A 21,502-nucleotide genomic window follows, 5' to 3' on the forward strand; every position below is an offset into this window, starting at 1 on the left:
AGCCGAGCTAGATAACGAACAAAACATTGACTCATTCTTGAGTAAAGACATGAGGGTGAATTATTAATGACATCATTTAGATTTTTGGGTTTAAATCTTCATATACATTTCTGGGTTTCTGGCACTGTAAATAAAAACTTTACCTTGCACCAGAGCAGGCTCAGCCAGCACTTTACATCTTTTACAGTCACTCACTACATGCCCAAACAAGCTGATGGTGCTCGCTTTATTACAAACAGAATTCTGTTCTATATCTATGTTTGTATTGGTTTAACATTGTTAAAGCAAAAAAGTAAGACTATTTTGAGTAGTTAATGTCACAGTTCTATCAGCCTTGTTAAAGAAACACCATTTTCTTCTGTTTTAATTAAGACATTAGTTAACACATTTATCCTTCTGTATACTTTATTCTTACATATTATAATGTTTTAAGCAATTACAGTTGTTCAAAACAATCTATCTAGTTTCACTGATGATAATGCTGCTTTCTTGAAACTAAAGAAAGTAAAGTTTTTTGTTTACACACATTTAAAAAAAAATCCAATTATTATCTGATAAAGTGATGAAAAGACATTAAAGGCAATGGACAGGAAATCATTGGGAAACCCATGTGTTTCAAGAATTAACATTTATTCACAATTAGTGTATTCAGGTTCTTCATGACGGTTGTTCATGGAGGAGCTGCTGACCACAGGTATCTGCAAAAAAAAAAAAACAAGAAAAAAAAAGTATATTATCAGCTTCCTTGCTTATGGATTGCTTTTTAAACAATTATTTCACCCATTACAGAGTGCTTTACACATTTCCAGTACATAGAAACTGAACACTAAAGTCTGATAATGCATTATTTTCAAGCTTCTCTTACCTCTGAGCTGTTAAGATCATGGGAATTATTGGGTCTGAAATCAGAGGGCTGTGGAGTTAAAACTTGTGGAACTAACGGCACCTTTGGGAAAATAAACAATGTTGTATAGACTTCATTGTACTTCAAATGGAATTGAAAAAAGCAAAAGACAAAACCTTCTGATATGTCCTGGTGTGGAAACATGCTTTCGTCTGAATTTATAAAAAAAATAATTTCAAACAATTCATACATTCACATAATTTCCAGCATTTTTGTGGACAGAATCATACGTTACAAGCCTAGGGGTTTTGAACATTTAAGCGTGAAGTATTTTTTGTATTGTAACTGTAGTGTTAGTTGGTTCTTGTAAAATGTGAACCCAAGTTTGTTAAATGTGAGCCAAAATCATCAATTAAAAGAACCAAAGCCTTAACTACTTCAGTCTGTGTGCATTGAATTGACTTAATACACAAGTTTCATAATTTGAGTTGAATTACTGAAATGAACTTTTTCATGACATTCTAATTTATTGAGAAGCACCTGTATTTCCATTATGTACATATGCATACATATATCTGAGAGGTTCAGGTGACAAAAAAGCTTGGGAAGCCCTGACTAAGATACACCACTCACCTCAGGAGGACAACAGCAACAGGAGACTTTACAAGCAAACGCTGACAGACAGATGGAGATGATGAACTGAACCAAGGCAAATACCAGTAACACACCACTGATTCCCTTAAAGAGAGTCTAGAGAGAAAAACAACATTAGCACAGATAATAATAAAATAATTGATAATTAGTACTCAAACAGCTACACTGGCTCCTCAGCAGTTAAGAATCTATTATTCTTAAGGTTCATGTGGTAATATATATTTATTGATCAAACTGAGCTAAGTTTACAGTTAATGTATAATATTAATATTTTCTTGCATTGTAAATTATAATTAATAGTAAGAGATCGATAAACTTCTGAAATGTTTGAGATAAAGACTGGATGAAAAATTACAGATTAAGGTTTGACTTCTGATAAGTGTACTGACCACACAATTATCTTACTACAAATATAAATATGAATATGAAAGCTTATGACCTCATACATCATACTCTCCTGTATTACATGTATAACATGTATAATTGTTGCAGCATGTGTACTGGTAAGTGTAGAATGGTCTTTGTTTCAAATCCAGTGAAATTAAAATAATGGCAATGCCTGCGGTTACAGCACTGATGATGTTCAGTCCAAGTGAACCGTTCACCTATCGGCAGAAAACCAGCATGAAGTTATTTAACATGCTGCATTAAAGTAGATGTAAAAGTATATGGAGTGTAATAAAAAATAAATTACTTGACATTGATATTCATCAGGGTCCAAGCACCAACGCCTTATGTCGATTATTTAGTAATACAACTGCAATAAATATTTTTTACTATTATTGCTATATAACGTTATTTTTTTCAGCAAAATCCAGCCAATCTTAACTGAATGTTTAGGCTACAGCAAATACGCCGAGGTCAAAACATCTCCGTACACTTGTCTTAAGACATGTGATCATAAGATATGTTTTGTAGGTGAACTCACATTAAACATTTAGACTTAGATGAACTGAATGGCTTGACCAACGTGACCTGCCAGAACTAACGCTACACTTTTTTTACCAATCCTACAGTTTAGGGCTGTGTAAAAAATCTAACCCCCAATTTCCACCAGATGCGTAACGGCTGCGTTACGGTTCCGCTGCGTGACAGCTCCGTGTTCCGTCGTCCGTCAATACCCACCAGGTCCGTATTTGTTGCGGAACGGCTGCGGTCATGACTGACAGCTGACGTCACGATGCCCCATGTAATCTCGCAAATTCTGGTGTGATCCCGCGATATGTAGTTTCTATAAACAGAACTACCAAACCAGGAACAGTTTTCCATCCGAAGGAGTATAGGATAGAACTCTTTTCTTTTCTCTTTTCATTTCTTCATCCATCGTGTCAACGGGGTTAAAACTTCAACAAGCCTGTCTCCGCCCATTATGACGTTTTCAAGGTGTAGTGTAGGGAAATATGAGCGCGGTGTACTTTATTTTGAAAATTAAACAGATCTTTTATTTTGTTTCTGGCAGTTCTGTTTTGTCACTCGACTTCCTGTCCTGCGTACTCTGCCCTGTAGTGCTGCGGAGCGCTCCGGCATCCGGCAAAAATAGAAGCTCTGCGTATCTGCTCCGGAGGGCTGCGGATCGCCAGAGTAGGAACGCAGCTGTAATGCATTCAGTGGAAATACACTCATTGACTTTAATGGAAACCTATATGACCGTTACGCATCTGGTGGAAATTGGGGGTAAGACGATTTTCATGCGCATCTAGTCAGTAAAGGTGCTCCTGTAATTAGTAGTATATCTCCAGCACGTGCGTTTAGGTCAGGATTGCCAGGTTTTCAAAACAAAACCTGCCCAATTGCTCTTCAAACTATCTCAATCGCGTTTCGTTCCGGGCGATAAAATAATTAATTTTTGCCGGGGTTCCCTTGGTAAAATGTAAATTTTAGGGGCTAAATTGTCAGGGTGCGTGAAGAGAAAGGACTCAAATGCAGAGGATAAGTGCAACAGTTTATTAGGTAACAGAAAAATCAAAAAATAATCCAACGTGTGATGACATACACACGAGCCAAAAACTGGGGAAACACCCAGAGCCGTCCGTAAAGTCACCAGCGGACTCAGGCTGTGGAGACCGCCTCTGGTGCAATGCCCAACGGAATGAGGAAAAAAACAAGACAGAGGATCTTGGGCACACGGCCCACGAAAAACTCCTCGTCTTGAAATCCTGAGCATAACCGTGGAAAAGGTGAGGACACAGACACATAGCACAGTCACAATGACAACACGAAATCTACTGACAACAAGGGACAGACACAGCAGGGAATATAAAGGAAAATGGGAACAAGCGACAGGTGAGGGAAATCAGCTTGTGATCTGCACACACCAGCGCCGATGTATCAGCACTGATTGCCCAGGTCACGAGCTCCAGACACTGACAGGAAACAGACAACAGGGAAGCCAATGAAGCACCCTGAACCGTGACACTAAATATCACGTTATTGGGATTGGGGTAGCTTGAACCCTTGGACATGAAAAACAACTGCAGACTAGGCAACAATGGTTGGACTTTATTACACAGAACCGTAGTTCACTGACAATCTACACAAAATCGACTTTAAAATCGCAGGCGATTCTTTGCCGATTTTGAAAGTGATTTTGTGTTGCTTGTCAGTGAACTATGGCTCTGTGCAGTAACTGTCGCTCCACCTGAACCAGTGTTGCCAAGTCCGTGGTTTTTTTTCATGTCTGCGGGTCGAAGAAACCCCAATCCCAATAACGTGATATTTAGCCCCTAAAATGCGAATTTTACCAAGGCATCCCCACCAAAAATGTATATTTTAACTCCGGGACAAAATTTTTAATGGGGAACCCTCTGGAAACGCGATTGGGTTAGTTTTGGACTAATTTTGAAAAGCAACTGGGCAGGCTTTGTTTTGAAAACCTGGCAACCCTGATCTGAACGCACATGCTGGAGATATACTACTAATTACTGGAGCGCCTTTACTGATGAGATGCGCATGAAAATCGCCTTCGATTTATTTGCACAGCCCTACTACAGTTATGGTGTTAAAGTATTTCAGTAGGTAATATTTTCATGCAATCTAGTGTATGTGTTTAATTTTCACAAACAAGAAAATCAGTGCAAACACAATAGAGTTCCAGCACTTGAGGTGATTGGACCCTAAAAATAACAAGTGTTGTGTACATACCAAACAGTAACTGGAGGGTGAATTAAGTTTGTTTTCTGCAGCGATGCAGAGTGAGCCTGCAATAATGTACTGAAAGGAGAGAGAAGGACAAATACTGAGGCTTTTGCTGGAATATGTACAGATGGTACTCAACCAGAAAAAAAGCTTTTTACCGCCTTGTGTATCATAAGATTTTTGCGTTTGAGAGACTTGCTTGCCATTCCCCATAGCGTCAGCTGATGCAGTCTCATTCTTCCTCTCAGGTACCATGGTTACATTTATAATCTAACACATTTTACTGCACCTTATCTCAGCATTTGGAAGTAAACTTTGTGAATCAAGAGTTGTCATTCAGAGAGATACAAACCTGATTCCCAAAAAACTGGGACACTGTCCAAATGTGAGTAAAAAAGGAATGGAGTAATTTACAAATCTCATAAACTTATATTTTATTCACATTAGAATATATGTCATGCCAAATATTGGCTCATTTTGGATTTCATGAGAGCTACACATGCCAAAAAAGTTGGGACAGGTAGCAATAAGAGGCCGGAAAAGTAAAATGTACATATAAGGAAGAGATAAGGACCAATTTGCAACTTATTAGGTCAATTGACAACATGAATTATTAGGTAAATGATTGGGCATAAAAAGAGCCTCTCAGTGTGGCAGTGTCTCTCAGAATTCAAGATGGGCAGAGGATCACCAATTCCACCAATGCTGCGGCGAAAAATAGAGAAAGATTACAAAGAGTTTGAAGTTATCATCATCTACAGTGCGTAATATCATCCAAAGATTCAGAGAATCTGGAACAATCTCTGTGCTTAAGGGTCAAGGCCGGAAAAACCATGCCCATGATCTTCGGGCCCTTAGACGCACTGCATCACATACAGGAATGCTACTGTAATAGAAATCACAACATGGGCTCAGGAATACTTTCAGAAAACACTGTTGGTGAACACAATCCACCGTGCCATTCGCCTTTGCCGGCTTAAACTATAGGTCAAAAAAGAAGCCATATCTAAACATGATCCAGAAGAGCAGGAGTTTTCTCTGGACCAAGGCTCATTTAAAATGGACTGTGGTAAAGAGAAAAACTGTTCTGTGGTCAGACTGTAGCAAAGTTCGTGGGATGGAAGGAAGAGAACAAAGGGGTCGGCTGGACTGCTGACAGGTTTAATATAACCAAAAAGAACAAAACAGATACAAACACCCAAACGGTGACTCTTATTCTGACACGTCAACACTAGTTTTGTTTCGTTTCACTCCTTCCGGTTTCCGTTTCCGGTATGCGTCAGCAGTCTGTCTCTCTCTCGCTTGCTTCTGACTCTCCTGGCGTTTTATACTCTCTCCACGCCAATTACTATAACAAGAAACAGGTGATGATAATTTTTGCCCAAACCACTCACTTTCCGCTCGTCTCCTGATTCTCTTTCCCGCTGCAGACTTCGCTGAAACCACGCCCCCCCCCTGCCACATACCCCCACCGCCCGACTCAGGCCGGGGAGCCATCCGGCCTGCAGCCCCCCCCCCCCCCCCCCCCTTTCTGGAGAGGAAGTCGGCCACCGCCATCTGAACACCCGGCCTGTGGATCACCTTGAACTTAAAAGGCTGAAGAGCTAGATACCAACGAGTGATCCGCGCGTTGGTATCCTTCATGCGGTGGAGCCACTGCAGCGGAGCGTGGTCCGAACAGAGGGTGAACTCCCGTCCCAGGAGACAATAGTGGAGGGTGAGGACGGCCCATCTGATGGCAAGGCACTCTTTCTCGATGGTGCTGTACTTAGCCTCTCTCTTCGAGAGCTTCCGGCTAATGTACAGCACCGGCCGTTCCTCCCCCTCTATCTCCTGGGACAGGACTGCCCCCAGCCCCCTGTCCGACGCGTCTGCCTACAACAGAAAAGGGAGAGAAAAATCAGGAGAGTGTAACAATGGCCCGCCACACAGAGCAGCCTTGACCTGAGTAAAGGCCTGCTGACACGGCTAAGTCCACTGGACCGTATCTGGCACCTTCTTTTTAGTAAGGTCAGTCAAAGGGCTGGTGAGGTCCGAATAATTAGGAATAAACCGTCTATAATATCCCGCCAGCCCCAAGAACTGCCTTACCTCCTTTTTGGTCTTGGGACGTGGGCAGGTCGCAATAGCGGCTGTCTTATCAATTTGGGGACGCACCTGCCCATGCCCCAAGTGGAAGCCCAGATACCTTACTTCCACACGCCCAATTGCACACTTCTTTGGGTTGGCCGTGAGCCCTGCTCCCCTCAGCGACCTCAGGACAGCCCTCAGATGCTGCATATGCCACTGCCAATCATTACTAAATATAATGATATCATCCAGGTAGGCAGCCGCATACGCAGCATGGGGCCGCAGAATCCTATCCATGAGGCGCTGAAAGGTAGCTGGGGCCCCGAACAAGCCAAACGGAAGGGTAACAAATTGGTGTAATCCAAACGGCGTTGTGAAAGCTGTCTTTTCTCTGGACAATGGAGACAAGGGGATCTGCCAATAGCCCTTTGTTAAGTCCAATGTCGAATAAAAGCCAGCCGTGCCTAGCCGATCAAGCAACTCGTCAACCCGCGGCATTGGATACGCATCGAATTTCGACACAGCATTCACCTTGCGGTAATCTACACAGAACCGGACTGAGCCGTCCGTTTTCGGAACTAAACCTATCGGGCTCGCCCAGTTACTATTAGATTCTTCTATTACCCCCATGTCAAGCATAGCGCCTAATTCAGCCTGAACTTCTTTTTTCTTGTGCTCGGGTAAATGATACGGCCGGCTGCGAACTACCATGCCCGGCTCGGTCTCGATATGGTGCTGAATCAGGTTAGTACGGCCCGGTAGGGGCGAGAAGACGTCGGCAAACTCTGCCTGCAATTTCGTTAAATCAGTGAGTTGGGACGGCGAGAGGTGATCTCCACCTGGAGCCAGGGCGAGGGATTGTGGTTACTTACGGATCATGGATTTAAGTGTGCGATTAAATCGTTCGACCAGGCCATCGGTTTGTGGGTGATAGATGCTAGTTCGAATCGACTTAATGCCCAACAATCCGTACAGTTCGCGTAGCGTACGTGACATAAACGCCGTGCCCTGATCGGTGAGGATTTCTTTTGGAACCCCCACCTGGGAGATAAGACGAAACAGGGCATCCGCAACACTTTTAGCGGAAATGTTGCAGAGGGCCACCGCTTCAGGATATCGTGTTGCATAATCAACTATGACTAATGCAAAGCGATGTCCTCGTGCCGATCGCTCTAATGGCCCGATGAGGTCCATACCAATTCTCTCGGAGGGGACCTGCATTAAGGGAAGAGGGCGCAAAGGCGCTTTTGGGGCGGCCGGTGGGTTTACCAACTGACATTCCGGACAAGACGTGCACCACCTGCACACGTTGTCATGAATGCCCGGCCAAAAGAAACGGGCCATGAGGCGATTTAGTGTGGCTGCCTGTCCCAAATGGCCCGCCATAGGATTAGAATGGAATTAACAATTGGGTTGTATTCAATTTTGTCCGAGCGTCTTGAGTCAATCGATACAACCGGTCTTTTAAAATGGCAAAATACGGATAGGAGAGCGGGAGGGCAGGTTGGAGAGACTGGCCATCGATGGCGTGTACCTGTTGAAACGCATGTTTTAGGGTCCTGAGACTGCTCCAGAGGAAAGTCATCACGCTCCGATTGAATCAGTCTCCCGATTTCGTTCGGTTCCCCTGAAGCAGAACCCAGCGGTCCTGGCTCAGTTTCCCCCCACCTGTACCTGCACGGTCTCCTTCCGCGCCTTATTTCCCCAAGAGGCATCCACACATAACGACCCCAATAAAACCATAAACGCGCGCCAATTCGTTCCCAAGATTATCGGATGCCGGAGGTGGGGACTAACCTCCACACTATGCTTTTGTCCCCGGAATTGAATTATAATTGGGACAACCGGATACTCCACCACATCCCCGTGTACGCACCGCACCTTAACCACGCGGCTTGTATCCAATGCCCCCGGTTGAATCAGGCTTTGATGGATTGAGGTTTGGTTACATCCTGAATCCACCAAGGCCGGATATGTACCCCCCTTGATACTCACTGATATTTGGTACTCGCCAGCCTGACCGGGGGTGACCTGTGGGACGTCCGGGACCCGGATCATCGTCCCCACCTCCATCACTGGACACCTGTCCTCGAAATGCTCTGGGTCCCCGCAACGCCAGCAGGCCAGCCCAGACCTACCCGCCGCCCCAGTGGCAGGGATTGGATTGGAGAATTGGCGCAGAGAGAGTGGAGAAACTGAAGCACTGTCCCCCCTGGGCGGGACCCTTGGACTCGCTAAATGGCCTGGGTCAGACCCGCCCCGCCCCGCCCCCCCATGTGGTCCTCTGCCAGGTGGATGGCGGTGGCACTGAACCCACTCGGCCGTCTTTTTGGGAAGCTGAGCGATGAACTTCTCCAGCACCACCAGGTCGACGACATGCTCCACGTCGCTCCCCTCGGCTAGTAGCCACTTGCGGCAGGAGTCCCGGAGCTGTTGGGCCATCGCGAAGGGTCGACCGGCTTCGCCCAAGTCCAGGGACCGGAACCGCTGGCGGTGTTGTTCGGGCGACCGGCCGAACCACTGGATGACGGCCCTCTTTAGGTCGTCGAAGACCAGGAGGTTCGCCACCGGAAGATGTTGGACGGCCACCTGGGCCTCTCCAGAGAGTAGGGGAATGAGGCGCACCGGCCACTGCTCTCGGGCCACCCGCAGGCCTCAGCCGACTTTTCAAAGAGCTCCAGGAAGGCCTCCGGATCGTCCTGGGGCCCCATCTTGTGCAGCGGTAGGTGCATGGGTGCGGAGGGCAGCCCGGCGACCTCGGCGCGAACCTCCCGATCGATCCAGCTCCGGAACCTCTCGCGGTCCTCCTGCTGGGCCTGGACAATGGCCTGGAAACGCCTCTCCTGATCCGTCCTTAGGTCCTTAAGGGCCTGGTGTTGTTCGCGGTGAAGGAACGCGAGGGAGGCGATGATATCCGCAAGCGGCGTGGCGGCCGGACTTTGCATGGCGGCGGCGACGGTCCTACTTCCTCCCGGCTTTCGGCACCAGTGTAGCAAAGTTCGTGGGATGGAAGGAAGAGGACAAAGGGGTCGGCTGGACTGCTGAAAGGTTTAATATAAACGAAAAGAACTAAAAAGATACAAACACCCAAACGGTGACTCTTATTCTGACACGTCAACACTAGTTTCGTTTCGTTTCACTCCTTCCGGTTTCCGTTTCCGGCATGAGTCAGCAGTCCTTCTCTCTCTCGCTTGCTTCCGACTCTGGCGTTTTATACTCTCTCCACGCCAATTACTAGACCAAGAAACAGTTGATGATAATTTTTGCCCAAACCACTCACTTACCGCTCGTCTCCTGATTCTCCCGCTGCAGACTTCGCTAAACCACGCCCCCCCCTGCCACACAGACGATTCAAAATTTTAAGTTCTTTTTGGAAAACTGGGACGCCATGTCATCCGGACTAAAGAGGACAAGGACAACCCAAGTTGTTATCAGCGCTCAGTTCAGAAGCCTGCATCTCTTATGGTATGGGGTTGCGTGAGTGCATGTGGCATGGGCAGCTTACACATCTGGAAAGGCACCATCAATACCGAAAGGTATATCCAAGTTCTAGAACAACATATGCTCCCATCCAGACATCGTCATCCGCATGAAGTGCAGCAAATGTGACTTTTTGCATGTCATGAAATGTGACATGAGTTGGATTGAAACAGGTGCACATGGATGGACTGGGAAAACATACACTTTACTTCAGGGAGCTGGCTATCGTAATACCTGTATTTGATGTTTTCATGTTCTATATGGTATTACTGCATGTTCCAGGCTACCATATATTTACCTAACTTGTACAAAATACTTGCAAAAAGACTTGTTTTTGTTGTTGGAAACTTTGTGGATGTAAAACAATAAAAAGCTGATGAATTTGATATGCATATATGGTACAAAAGAGCATTTTTTCGTCCGTTTACATGCATTAATATAATACTTTTAAGTAACATTTTGAAGGTTAAATGATAGGAACCTACTTACTTTTGGTTTGCATGAGTTCCAAGTATGAAAATCTATCAATATCTAAAATAAATGACCATTTAAATAGAAAAGAAATCATAATTTAATGGAAAAGATACTTTTTTGGCCATTTTCCATTGTGGTACAGTGTTGCCATATATCAACGTTTTCCTAAATACCACCTTGTATAATTGAATTGAATTTCATGTAATAAAAACTTATTTTTTTAAATATTTCATGGTAAGAACATAATGCGTACCATAGAGGGTTAACTTTCTATGAATATATTTTGATACAGCACTCCGTGAACAGCCAGCCCTTTCAGCAGTGACCTTCTGTGGTGATCCTCCTTGTGGAGGGTGTTGATGATTGTCTTCTGGACAACTGTTAGATCAGTAGTCTTTCCCATAATTGTGTTTGCATGTTTAGTAAATCGAATGAAGTAAATTGAAACTATCAGAATCAAAACAACAACAAAAAAAAAAAACTCTTGAAATATTTCAGTTTGTGTTCAATGAATCTAGAAAATAAGAAAGTTCACTTTTTTTTTTATAAAATTACAAAAAAATAAAATACCTTTTTGACGATTTTTTTTTTTTTAATGCACCTATGGTCACAATGCTGATGAAATAAATTATTATGTTAGAAAAGGCACTCCTAATGTTCCCATTATGATCCACATTTACTATTTATTTTATGGCATTATTGCAAACCTCTAATATGTGATCATCTAAAATACTTGCAATAAAGTAAAAAGTATGCACACTTCAAGCACTACCCTCATGATAATATTTTGCTGTAACTAATTAGTCATGGTTAAATATTAGAATGCTACATAATTATTGCTGCCTGTAATTTAGTTTATTATTTTATCTTAATTTATAAAGAAGTACAGTTCTGAGCAATGCTAACTGCCTGCAGTTGTTTTTACTGTCATGTCCTTGCGGTAGAGGTACAGTACACATGGCGGTAATAGGCATTTTTGGTTGAGTACCTACTGTAGCTTGTATTATACAAGGCAGAACACTAAAATGTATAATTTCTTACGATGATAGATCCCCAGTAAGGAACACCAATAAAGACAAAACTGGTTTCTGCATGCAATGTAGCCACAATGCCAAACAGGAGAGTCATCACACCAATCATTATCTGAACAGTCTGTGTAGGACAAGAAACATGTACATTCTGAATAACACAAAAGAGTCTTTTATAAAGTAAAACAGTATTAAATGTACAAGTGTGAGTGTGTGTTTGTAATTTTCACTTTATGATTTCACATACTCATTTGCGGATATGTGAAATTTGGCCAATGTTTTTGGATAGTTTGCTTCTAAAGCATTGTATATTTTACAGATTTTACTCTCTAAATGATAAATCTCATCTTATATTTGTGTCTTTATTGCATTCTTCAATAAAATGTGTGCATGCTTTGTTAATGTGTGTACCCCTCCTTCTTTAGAACTGATTCATGTAATTTTCTTACCTCACACTAACATAAAAAAAAAAAATGATTTGGGTTTATGAAAAATTTCTCACCCCAAGAATTTTTGGTTGGCCTTTTATAAATGCCTGAAATCCATGAAGTGAAAGTCCTGTTATCTGTTGGACATAAACAGGTGCAGGAGCATTTGCTGTTGTTGGTATTGGTTGTTGCAGCTGGATGACAAAACAGTTCATAGGAATAGCAGTCGACATTCTCGTTTCAGGATCTGAAATTGACCTGCACACAATCATAGTAAATCAAAGCATGTAAATGATATTATAAAATACGTTTTCTGTAAAAGACAAAAAAAAAAAATAATAATCATAATAATTTCCATTTAAGGAATTTAGCAGATGCTCTATTCCAAAGATACTAGGGCATATAAGTGCCCTACTAGCCATTATAAATCCCCTTATTACCAGATCAATTCATTATTAAGAAAACTGACTCATTAACATTTTAGTTTTATACACCTAAATACATACACATTTGTATCAAAGTATTCAGATGTAGTGTAAGTATATTTACTGCCTTACCAGGGAAAAAAGTCCTCTCTTCAGCTGGTTTCTCGTGCTTTACTCTGAAGTTCTGTTCAGTCGTCTGAGGTAAGCCAATGCAAATTCTGTTATATGTGTAACTGCGGATACTTTTTTCCCAAAATGGAAGGGGAAGAAGGTGGAGCTAAGGTGATTATGAAAAATGGAAAAGCTGGCAATTTCATTAAATAAAAACCACCAAAAAATAAAAAGAAGTTTTTATAAATGTGGTAAAATTGCCATAGTGAAACAAGGTAATGCACATGGAGAGTTTGCATATTCTTCCCATGAAAGGCATCACCTTGATAGTAGTATGTGTCTCTGTACAGTCCCTATATATGCCTTAATATATTAAATATATTATATGCCTTAATAATTCCTTTCACACATATGCCAGTCAACAGATGCCGTTTGCCCTGCTGCACCCCCATACCATGAAAGACATTTGCTTCTGTCGCTAATGAAAGTCTGGATGGTCCCTTTGGTCTTGAAATGTGGGCTGATCTGAGTACAGCACAGATTTTCATTGTCTTTTTGATTATCTAAGATTAGCTCTGGCCCAGAGAACCCAGCAGTATCGCTGCATAGAATTGATGTATAGCTTTCTCCTAGAGTAACAGAGATTCAAGTTTAATTTCTTGATGCAGCAGCAGACTGTGTTAAGTGACAGCAGTTTTCTGAAGTACTCCTGAGCCCATGTGGCTATATTTAACACCGCAGCATGACAGTTTCTTATGCAATGCCATCTGAGGGCTCAAAGTAGAGACCTGCACGGGACAGATTTTTCAGTCCTGCTCCTGCAAGATTCTGTCCCGCACCTGCCTGCTCCCACTGAAATATATCTTATCTGGTCCTACTCCCGTGAATGGTTTGGCATGGCAGAATGTGAGCAGCGCGCTTCCTTTATTATCACTTAAAGCTGACATCTCAGTTAATCATGATCTTACAAAGCTCTGTTTTAACACAAATATATGCACAATTAATCTTTGACAATGTCTATACTTTGTGTGTTAAATTGAGAGGATTGGTGAGCAAACAATCTCAGCACTGCGGTGAGTAGATTCTAATTTATGGCGCTATTCCACTGCATGGTACAGCTCGGTACGGTTCACTTTTGGGGGGGTTTTCACTCAATACAGTACCTGCTAATTTCTAAAATCTGCTTATCACGGATTGGCTGGAGAGAATAGCCACTACTTGTGTCCCTGAAATTGCGACACAAATGCAACAGAACCGCTTGATTTAAATTAGCACAGCTAGCGCAGCTAGCAAAGTGTCTGGAAAGAGCACACCTTTTTTAACAGCCAAAAAGTGTCTCTTTCGTTGTCTGTTGAGAAAGTACAGACATTCCTCTCGTTGATATCAGAGGAGTAGTTCCAGTGAACGTCCAATGCGTAATGAAAATGTTTTTCATGAGTCACGGCAGTAGAGGCGGCGCATCTTTCATGTGCGTGAATAATCCCACCCACTCTAAAGCAATACAAAACTCCAGTGGAAATGCAAACTGAGCCATGCCGTACTGAGCTGTTTCCGAGCTGAGTTGTACCACACAGTGGAAAAGCTCCATTAATCACCTCTGATTGGCCACTGCGTTCCAGAAATTAACAGCTGAGTCTGTGATTGCTACATTGCGCAATCCTTTAAACACGTTATAAATAGAAACTATGCCTAGCTTGCGCATGTCAATCATTTTAATGTTAATATTAGTTGTTCTTTTTGCTTTTGTGCAACAGATAAATAACAATTTATGTTTTAGAATCATTGTTGAGATAACTTCTATTTTGTGGGAGACCTGAAAATCTATTTGAAAATTTTCCGTATCCTGCACATCCCATATCCCGCACTCACCTACTCGCAACTCAAAAGTCACCACACCCTGTTGCATTGGGTCCTGCAGTTCTCCCGCAGGAGGTGTCTGCCTTGCCCTAGATTTACTGTGATTTCTCTGGATTCCCTTAACCCCTTTGCAGTCAAAGATCGTCAACGGCTCCAGATTATTGTTTCACTTTCACAGCACAACACATCACTCTCTTACTAGATCTGGAGAAACTGTGCATCAGTTGAAAGTTTAAAGACTCTAGCTTCAATATTTGACCAATGTTTTGATAAAACATTGTTGCAGTCACAGTTATTTAGTAATTTATGTCAGGAGTACAAAATAATAAATATGTCTGAGTCATTTTTAGAATAGAAATTTACCAAGCATTCATATTCAGTCATGTCGGCAGCGGTTTGTTTGTGTCACATAGATTCACTGAACAGCGTCAAATAGGGTTAGGATTTAGTTTGTCTTAGTTTGCCTTTTTTTTGGGTGAAAATAGTAATGTGCCTAAGACTTTTGGACAGTATTGTACTTTAAAAACAACATTGTTTCCACTTTCTAAAGAATGGCAAAACAGTCATTCACAGAACTGATTAAAGACAGCACTCATTTTAACTAAATACCAAAGTGATTGACAGAGATACAGTAGAAACATATTGTGTGGTTTTGTATTAAACAATGACCCTGAAATACATTTATTAGCCTTAGAGTAAAGGAAGCACAACTTGGGAAATGAGAGCATCCAAGGAGCGTGTGAAAGCTATGGATTTATTTTAAATATTTTTAATGTTCTTTAATGTAATACATAGTTTTTTTGTGGCTCTTTTTTTTAAGTATCGGTTCAGGCACTGTTTAGGCATGGTACCGTTTTAAAAGTATCGAAATGGCACCGGTATCGTAAAAACCCAATCGATACCCAACCCATCAAATAGGGTTTATAGTCCAAAGTTGCATATACACTGAGATATATGGATATATTTACAGTTGTTTACTTCATTTTTCTTCAGACAGAATCTTAATTTCTATTCATTTTCCACTGATTTCCACGATCCGATGATAATGATCCGCTTCCAGCACTCTGTGTGTTAGTGAGCCGAGTGCGCGCTGCCGCTGACAGAGACCTAATTCGTCCGTGTCTTGTCCATCATAACTGTGCATCATATCCCTCCCAGTCCTAAGCATGATGTATTTCCTGTACACTTCCGTGTTGATATCGGACCACAACAACACAGAGAAAACACTAAATACCCAAATAATAAACACACGATTACGATAGTAAATTGTTGGTATGTGATTTTCTTGAGATTTGGGGCATGTGTATAACAATATTAAAAAATGTACATCTGAAATGCTAACTTGTACAACAGTAAACGACCAAATTCCAAATGTAATCACAAAAGGGAGTTATTACAAACACTGGTTCGGGATTAAAGTGAGTTTTGAGTAAAAGTGTACTAAAAATTTCAGAAATAGTCTTATGTAGCTTGATGCAAACGTTAGCTCTAATGCAGCTACATAGCAGGTGCAGTTCTTCTTCATAACTGAAGATGAACACAGAGCCGAGCCAGATAATGAACAAAAGATTGACTCGTTTCCCGAGTCAAGAACCATTTCTGTCATACGCGTCCGATTCAAGAACCGAGGAGCTGATGATACTGCGCATGTGTGATTCAGCGTGAAGCAGACCGACACACAGCTGTTCTGAACTGAACTGTTTCTTTTGGTGATTGATTCTGAACTGATTCTGTGCTAATGTTATGAGCACGGGTAAACCAAAGGATTTAATAGGGGAAATCAAGGGTAATTGAATCAAGGGAAATCATCGCAAATGACGTCATTACGTCGAGCGCAAAAGAACCGGTGAACCATTTTTTTCAACCAGTTTATTGAATCAAACCGTCCGAAAAAACTACTTGTGATCCGAAAACCGATGTAACCAATGTTTTATTCATTATCTGGCTCAGCTCGGTGTTCATCTTCAGTTCTCTCTTCACAGCAGTTCAGTCAGTGTACTGTTTGAGTACATGAATTACTCCGGGATATTGGTTTGTTTGAACTCAGAGAGAGTGTCAGCCACATTAAAAAAGTTAACAGCTTAAGTCATTTGTGGATTAATGCGTATTGGAGACGCGAACCATTTCAAACGATTCAGTTCAATTTGGTGAACTGGTTCAAAAAGATCCGGTTACATCAAATGATTCATTCGAGAACCAGACATCAAAAACTGCTTTGTTTTGAACTCTCTCTCACAACAGACACGGAAGAGAAGACAATGCTGAATAAAGTCGTAGTTTTTGCTATTTTTGGACCAAAATGTATTTTCGATGCTTCAAAAGATTCTAACTGACCCTCTGATGTCACATGGACTACTTTGATGATGTTTTTATTATCTTTCTGGACATGGACAGTAAGTTATACCATACACACAGTGGAGGGACTCAATGGAGGGACTGAGAGCTCTCGGACTAAATCTAAAATATTTTAAACTGTGTCCCGAAGATAAACGGAGGTCTTACGGGTTTGGAACGACATGAGGGTGAGTTATTAATGACATCATTTTGATTTATGGGTGAACTAACCCTTTAAGTATGGTACTTTGTGAAAGACCTAAATTCTTCAATTTTACACTGTGGAATGTGATTTTTTTTATTTTTTTTGACACTTCTCTCATGTAATTTGGCACAAAGTGGTGAGCCATGAACCACATTTTTTTGGAGTGTGTTGCAACCATCAAAAATCGAAATTTCTTCATATTTACAAAATACATTTACTTTGGTCAGTGAAAACTTTGGAAATCTTTTCTTTGTGCTTTTGTCAATTAAGTAATAGTTTAAGAGAATGAACAAATCACAGATTCCTGATTTTGTTGCATTTAACAAAATGTCCCAACCTCCGTGGAATTGGGGGTTTGTAAATAAGCAATACCAGAGGCTTAAAGGGATTTTCTGCCATTGATATTTGTTATTCTGAGTTTTAAAGACAGTAACATGTTTAACAATTTGCTAAAACAGACTTCATGTTATCTATGGGTTTTATCCATAGCAGTGGTGGCTGAAGTGCTTTTTAGGAGGGTGAAATAGTCTGTACAAGCTCTTTCCATGTCATCTATAAAACTATAGGACTGTTAACACAATTGTTTGTACACAACACTACTGTTAAACAATTGATACAACAAATAAGAAGCTATCTTTTGCTTTGTTTGCTAAATGTTTTTTTATGTACTGTAAGTTACCAGCTGTAGGCTCTGTGCTTGCTCTTCTGTTTATCAGAAATTAAAATATGTAAATTTGACACAGAACACACTGTGGCTTGGTTTGATCCTAGTGCTGTGTTATTCAGTGTTCTGGACTATTCATGTGAACCCAGTCAAATGCTGAAATGAACTCTGAGTTAACAGCAGGGTTAAATATTACCTATACTTTGGGTTATTTCCCAAAGTTGCATCCTTTATATCACTGAATAGTCTTTAGTTTTGAGTGGGAAAATGTTTCCTTGTCTCATCTGACACCTTATTTGCATGTTTATGAGGTTCTGGAGGATTTGTACAGTATTAAACTGAAATGTACTAAAACAGTATGATGCAAGTTATGGTAACATACTATGAATACATCATTATTTAGGATATCAAAAGAAGGTCATATCAGTACTGTTTTACAAAGTAGATCAAGCTGCAGTCGTATCTTCTGGATGTGTTTTTGATACTTTGGTAACCAGAGGCCTGGTTCTGTTAGTTGCAGTTCAGGGGTAGTTCACAAAACTCTACTACATTGTTTGCTTGTTGGGTGAGAAGTATTTTGGATAATTTGTTAAATATAACAAATAATTGCATGTCTGATCTGTCTCAGACACTACACTCTCCAGGAGTGTACTCTTCTTGATCTGCCAAGCCAAAAGGAATAAAGAAAACAGCTTCCATTTCATAAATCTTTATGAATTCATCAAAAATTGTTTCGGTATTCCAGGTTAAAAACAGAAAGAAATTAAGACAGCCAGAAAAGATGTGAAGTTATCCTATTTTCATTCTATTTTCTTGAGCAGAGTAGTCTTAAGTAGTTTGAGTTTTGAGTAGTCTTGAGTAAAATCTACTAAAAGACCGATTTACAGAGCAGAATTATATTTTAGGCCCAAATCAGAAATTTTGCACTACAACATTTGTGAAGTGCTGCATTAAACACTTCTTCATAAGGAGTGGCCATTCTCTTTTATTCTCCTGCTCAATTTCAAGCATCCAGTAATATAATCACATGTCTTGTCAACTGTTAGGAAACAGTGTGTAAATGTGGAAGTCCTTCAAATATTTCTTATCCTGTTGTGCCCTCTATAAGGAGCAATGAATAGTCGACGTCAAGCATAAAGGTCCCGTTTTTCGTGCTTTTTTTTTGAAGCTTTGATTGTGTTTACAGTGTGCAATATAACGTGTTCATGTTTCGCGTGTAAAAAACACAGTATTTTTCATGTATACCACTGTTTTCACTGTCATAAAAACGGGCTGATGATTTCCTTGTTCTATGAAGTCCCTCCTTCAGAAATATGTAATGAGCTCTGATTGTGCCAGCGGTTCCTGTTTTGTGATTAGACACCAGCTTAACGCACGCTGTGGAAGTATGGAGAAAAAGCAGTTGGCAGGGTGACTATCATCTTGTAGGATCTTTAGGCCTTTCTGATGTATACGGGCCTCGTAGATCTCACAGATGGGGGAGAGTTTGCAGCCAATGATTTTTGAGGCTGTATTAACTATCCTGTCTAGCTGCAACCTCTGCTGAACAGTAGAGTTGCCATACCTGACTGTAATAGAAAAAGTAAGGACACTCTCAATAGCAGCTCGATAGAACTGCAACATACCCTTAAAGGCTACCCCAAATTTCTTCAGCTGACGAAGGAAAAAAATTCTTCGATGTGCTTTTTTGGTAATGTTGGTTATATTATCATCCCATTTTAAAGAATATGATATCGTTGTACCTAAAAACCTAAAACTGTCCACCAGGGCTGGGGAGTAATGGAATACATGTAACGGCGTTACGCAATCAGGATACAAAAATCCAGTAACTGTAATCCGTTACAGTTGCGTCAAAAAACGTAGTAATCAGATTATAGTTACATTTTGAAAAAAGGGGGAATACTTTCAGATTAAATCACTGCTGCTAAACGATATGCTGCTCGCGGGCAAAAATGCGTTCTTTTCATGGAAATTCCGCTGCTATTTTGTTTTCAAAGAAGAAAATGCAAACAACATGGTTGTACAGTGCAAACTGTGCCTTCCAGCAACAATATTCTTATCCCTGGGTCAAGCCGCTATTCATGAAGTACATTACCACATTGCCTTCTAGTGCTCCTGTTGAACGTTTATTTAGTTATGGGGGAAATGTACTTACATCATCTCGAAGCAGAATGTCCGATGACCACATGGAGTCCTCCTTCGTTACAACAGAAAATTTTGCCCAAACTGAATGAACAGTTTGAATGCACATTCTGTCTTCATTACCTATGCCAAATGCTGTCAAAAGACGAACTGCAATTTTTAACAGGATTAAACTTTGCAGTAATTTTGAATCCTACACTTTTAAAAGTTAGTTTTATTTGCAAAGAGAATTTTTTTTATTTGTATTCTCTATTTTCCTTTTGAAGAAACATCTTCCATTGCCTAAAAATTGTTCTTATTACATTTTCATTGAGAAAAATGAATTTGTATTCTCTATTTTACTTTTGAAGAAACATTTTCTATTGTCAAAAAATTATTTACTTAAAAAAATGAATTTGTATTATCTATTTTCCTGTTGAAGAAACATTTCCATTGTCTTAAAATTCTTTCTTATTATATTTTATTGAAAATAAAACAAAATAATCTGTAATACCAATACCTTGCACTAGATGTCTGTATAGTCCTTAAACATATATATTAATTCATGGCTGTGAAATTCTTAATTAATAAAAGTTGTTGTTTAAAAAAAATAATATTTGACCTTGAAGTAATCCAAATGTAATCCAAACGTAATCAGTTATAATACTTTCATATTTTGGTACTTGGATTACGTTGCTGAATACTTTTTTAATTAAGTAATTAGTAACTGTAATGGAATACATTTTTAAAGTAACCCTCCCAAGACTGCTGTCCACCCGCTCCACCACCTCCCCATTGATGTGCAAGGGCTGGGACAACTTCCTCCTTCTGCGGAAGTCAACCACTAGCTCCTTAGTTTTGGAGACATTTAGTCTAAGTTGTGGTTGGAACACCATTCAATCAATGAGAGAACCTCTTTTCTATAAGCAACATCATCCCCAGAAATGAGCCCCACTACTGTTGTGTCATCTGCAAATGTAAACATTTTAACAGAATCAGTGTGTGACGTGCAGTCATTTGTGTATAATGAATATAAAAGTGGTGACAAAACACACCCCTGGGGGGCTCCAGTGTTAATGTACTTAATATTGGAGATGTTATTACCAGTGTTTGGAATAACGGCGTTTAAAAGAACGGCGTTAGGTAACGACGTTATTTTTTCAGTAACGGGGTAATCTAACTAATTACTTTTCCCGTCGTTAGAACGCCGTTAACATTACTGGACGTTAAATGCAGTGCGTTACTGTGCATTGATTTAATAAACTATGTAATCTGAACGCACCCCTGTCTCACACAGCGAGTGAGGAGGTGGGTTAATAACGAGATAAGCGATTATGATTGGCTAAGACAAAGTCATGTGTTTCATGGTAGCCAATCAGAGCCAGTGTTTTTACACACATGCCAGCACACATGCCAGCACACGCGCCAGCGGCGCCAAGCACGCGCACACACACACACACACACACACACACACACACACACACACGCAACAGCTAAACAGAGATTCGCAGCAGTAGCAGAGATGGAGAGTCAGGAGCAATCCGATGAAAAATTGGCATTTTCAAGGTGGAGATATAAGCACTACTTCAAATGCATTGTGGTCAAAGGCAAGAACGTACATGTAATGTGTAGCCTACATGGAATGTGTGACACACACATCCAAAGCTAGTGG

General features: G+C 40.9%; 1 protein-coding gene and 1 long non-coding RNA gene across 2 annotated transcripts in view; both read right to left on the reverse strand.

Moving 5' to 3' along the window:
- The window catches only part of LOC132106189 (uncharacterized), a 228,828-nt gene that overhangs the window by 181,265 nt on the left and 26,061 nt on the right, over positions 1-21,502 (reverse strand). The gene's annotated exons all lie outside the window — the stretch shown is intronic.
- The window catches only part of LOC132106136 (membrane-spanning 4-domains subfamily A member 4A-like), a 42,019-nt gene continuing 21,134 nt past the window's right edge, over positions 618-21,502 (reverse strand). The window contains exon 8 of the mRNA XM_059511785.1: positions 618-698. Within this exon, the coding sequence (XP_059367768.1) occupies positions 630-698 (69 nt within the window). The 3' untranslated portion in view covers positions 618-629. The remainder of the gene's footprint in view (positions 699-21,502) is intronic.

Source organism: Carassius carassius, chromosome 26 (genome assembly GCF_963082965.1).
Source record: "Carassius carassius chromosome 26, fCarCar2.1, whole genome shotgun sequence".
NCBI lineage: Eukaryota > Metazoa > Chordata > Actinopteri > Cypriniformes > Cyprinidae > Carassius > Carassius carassius.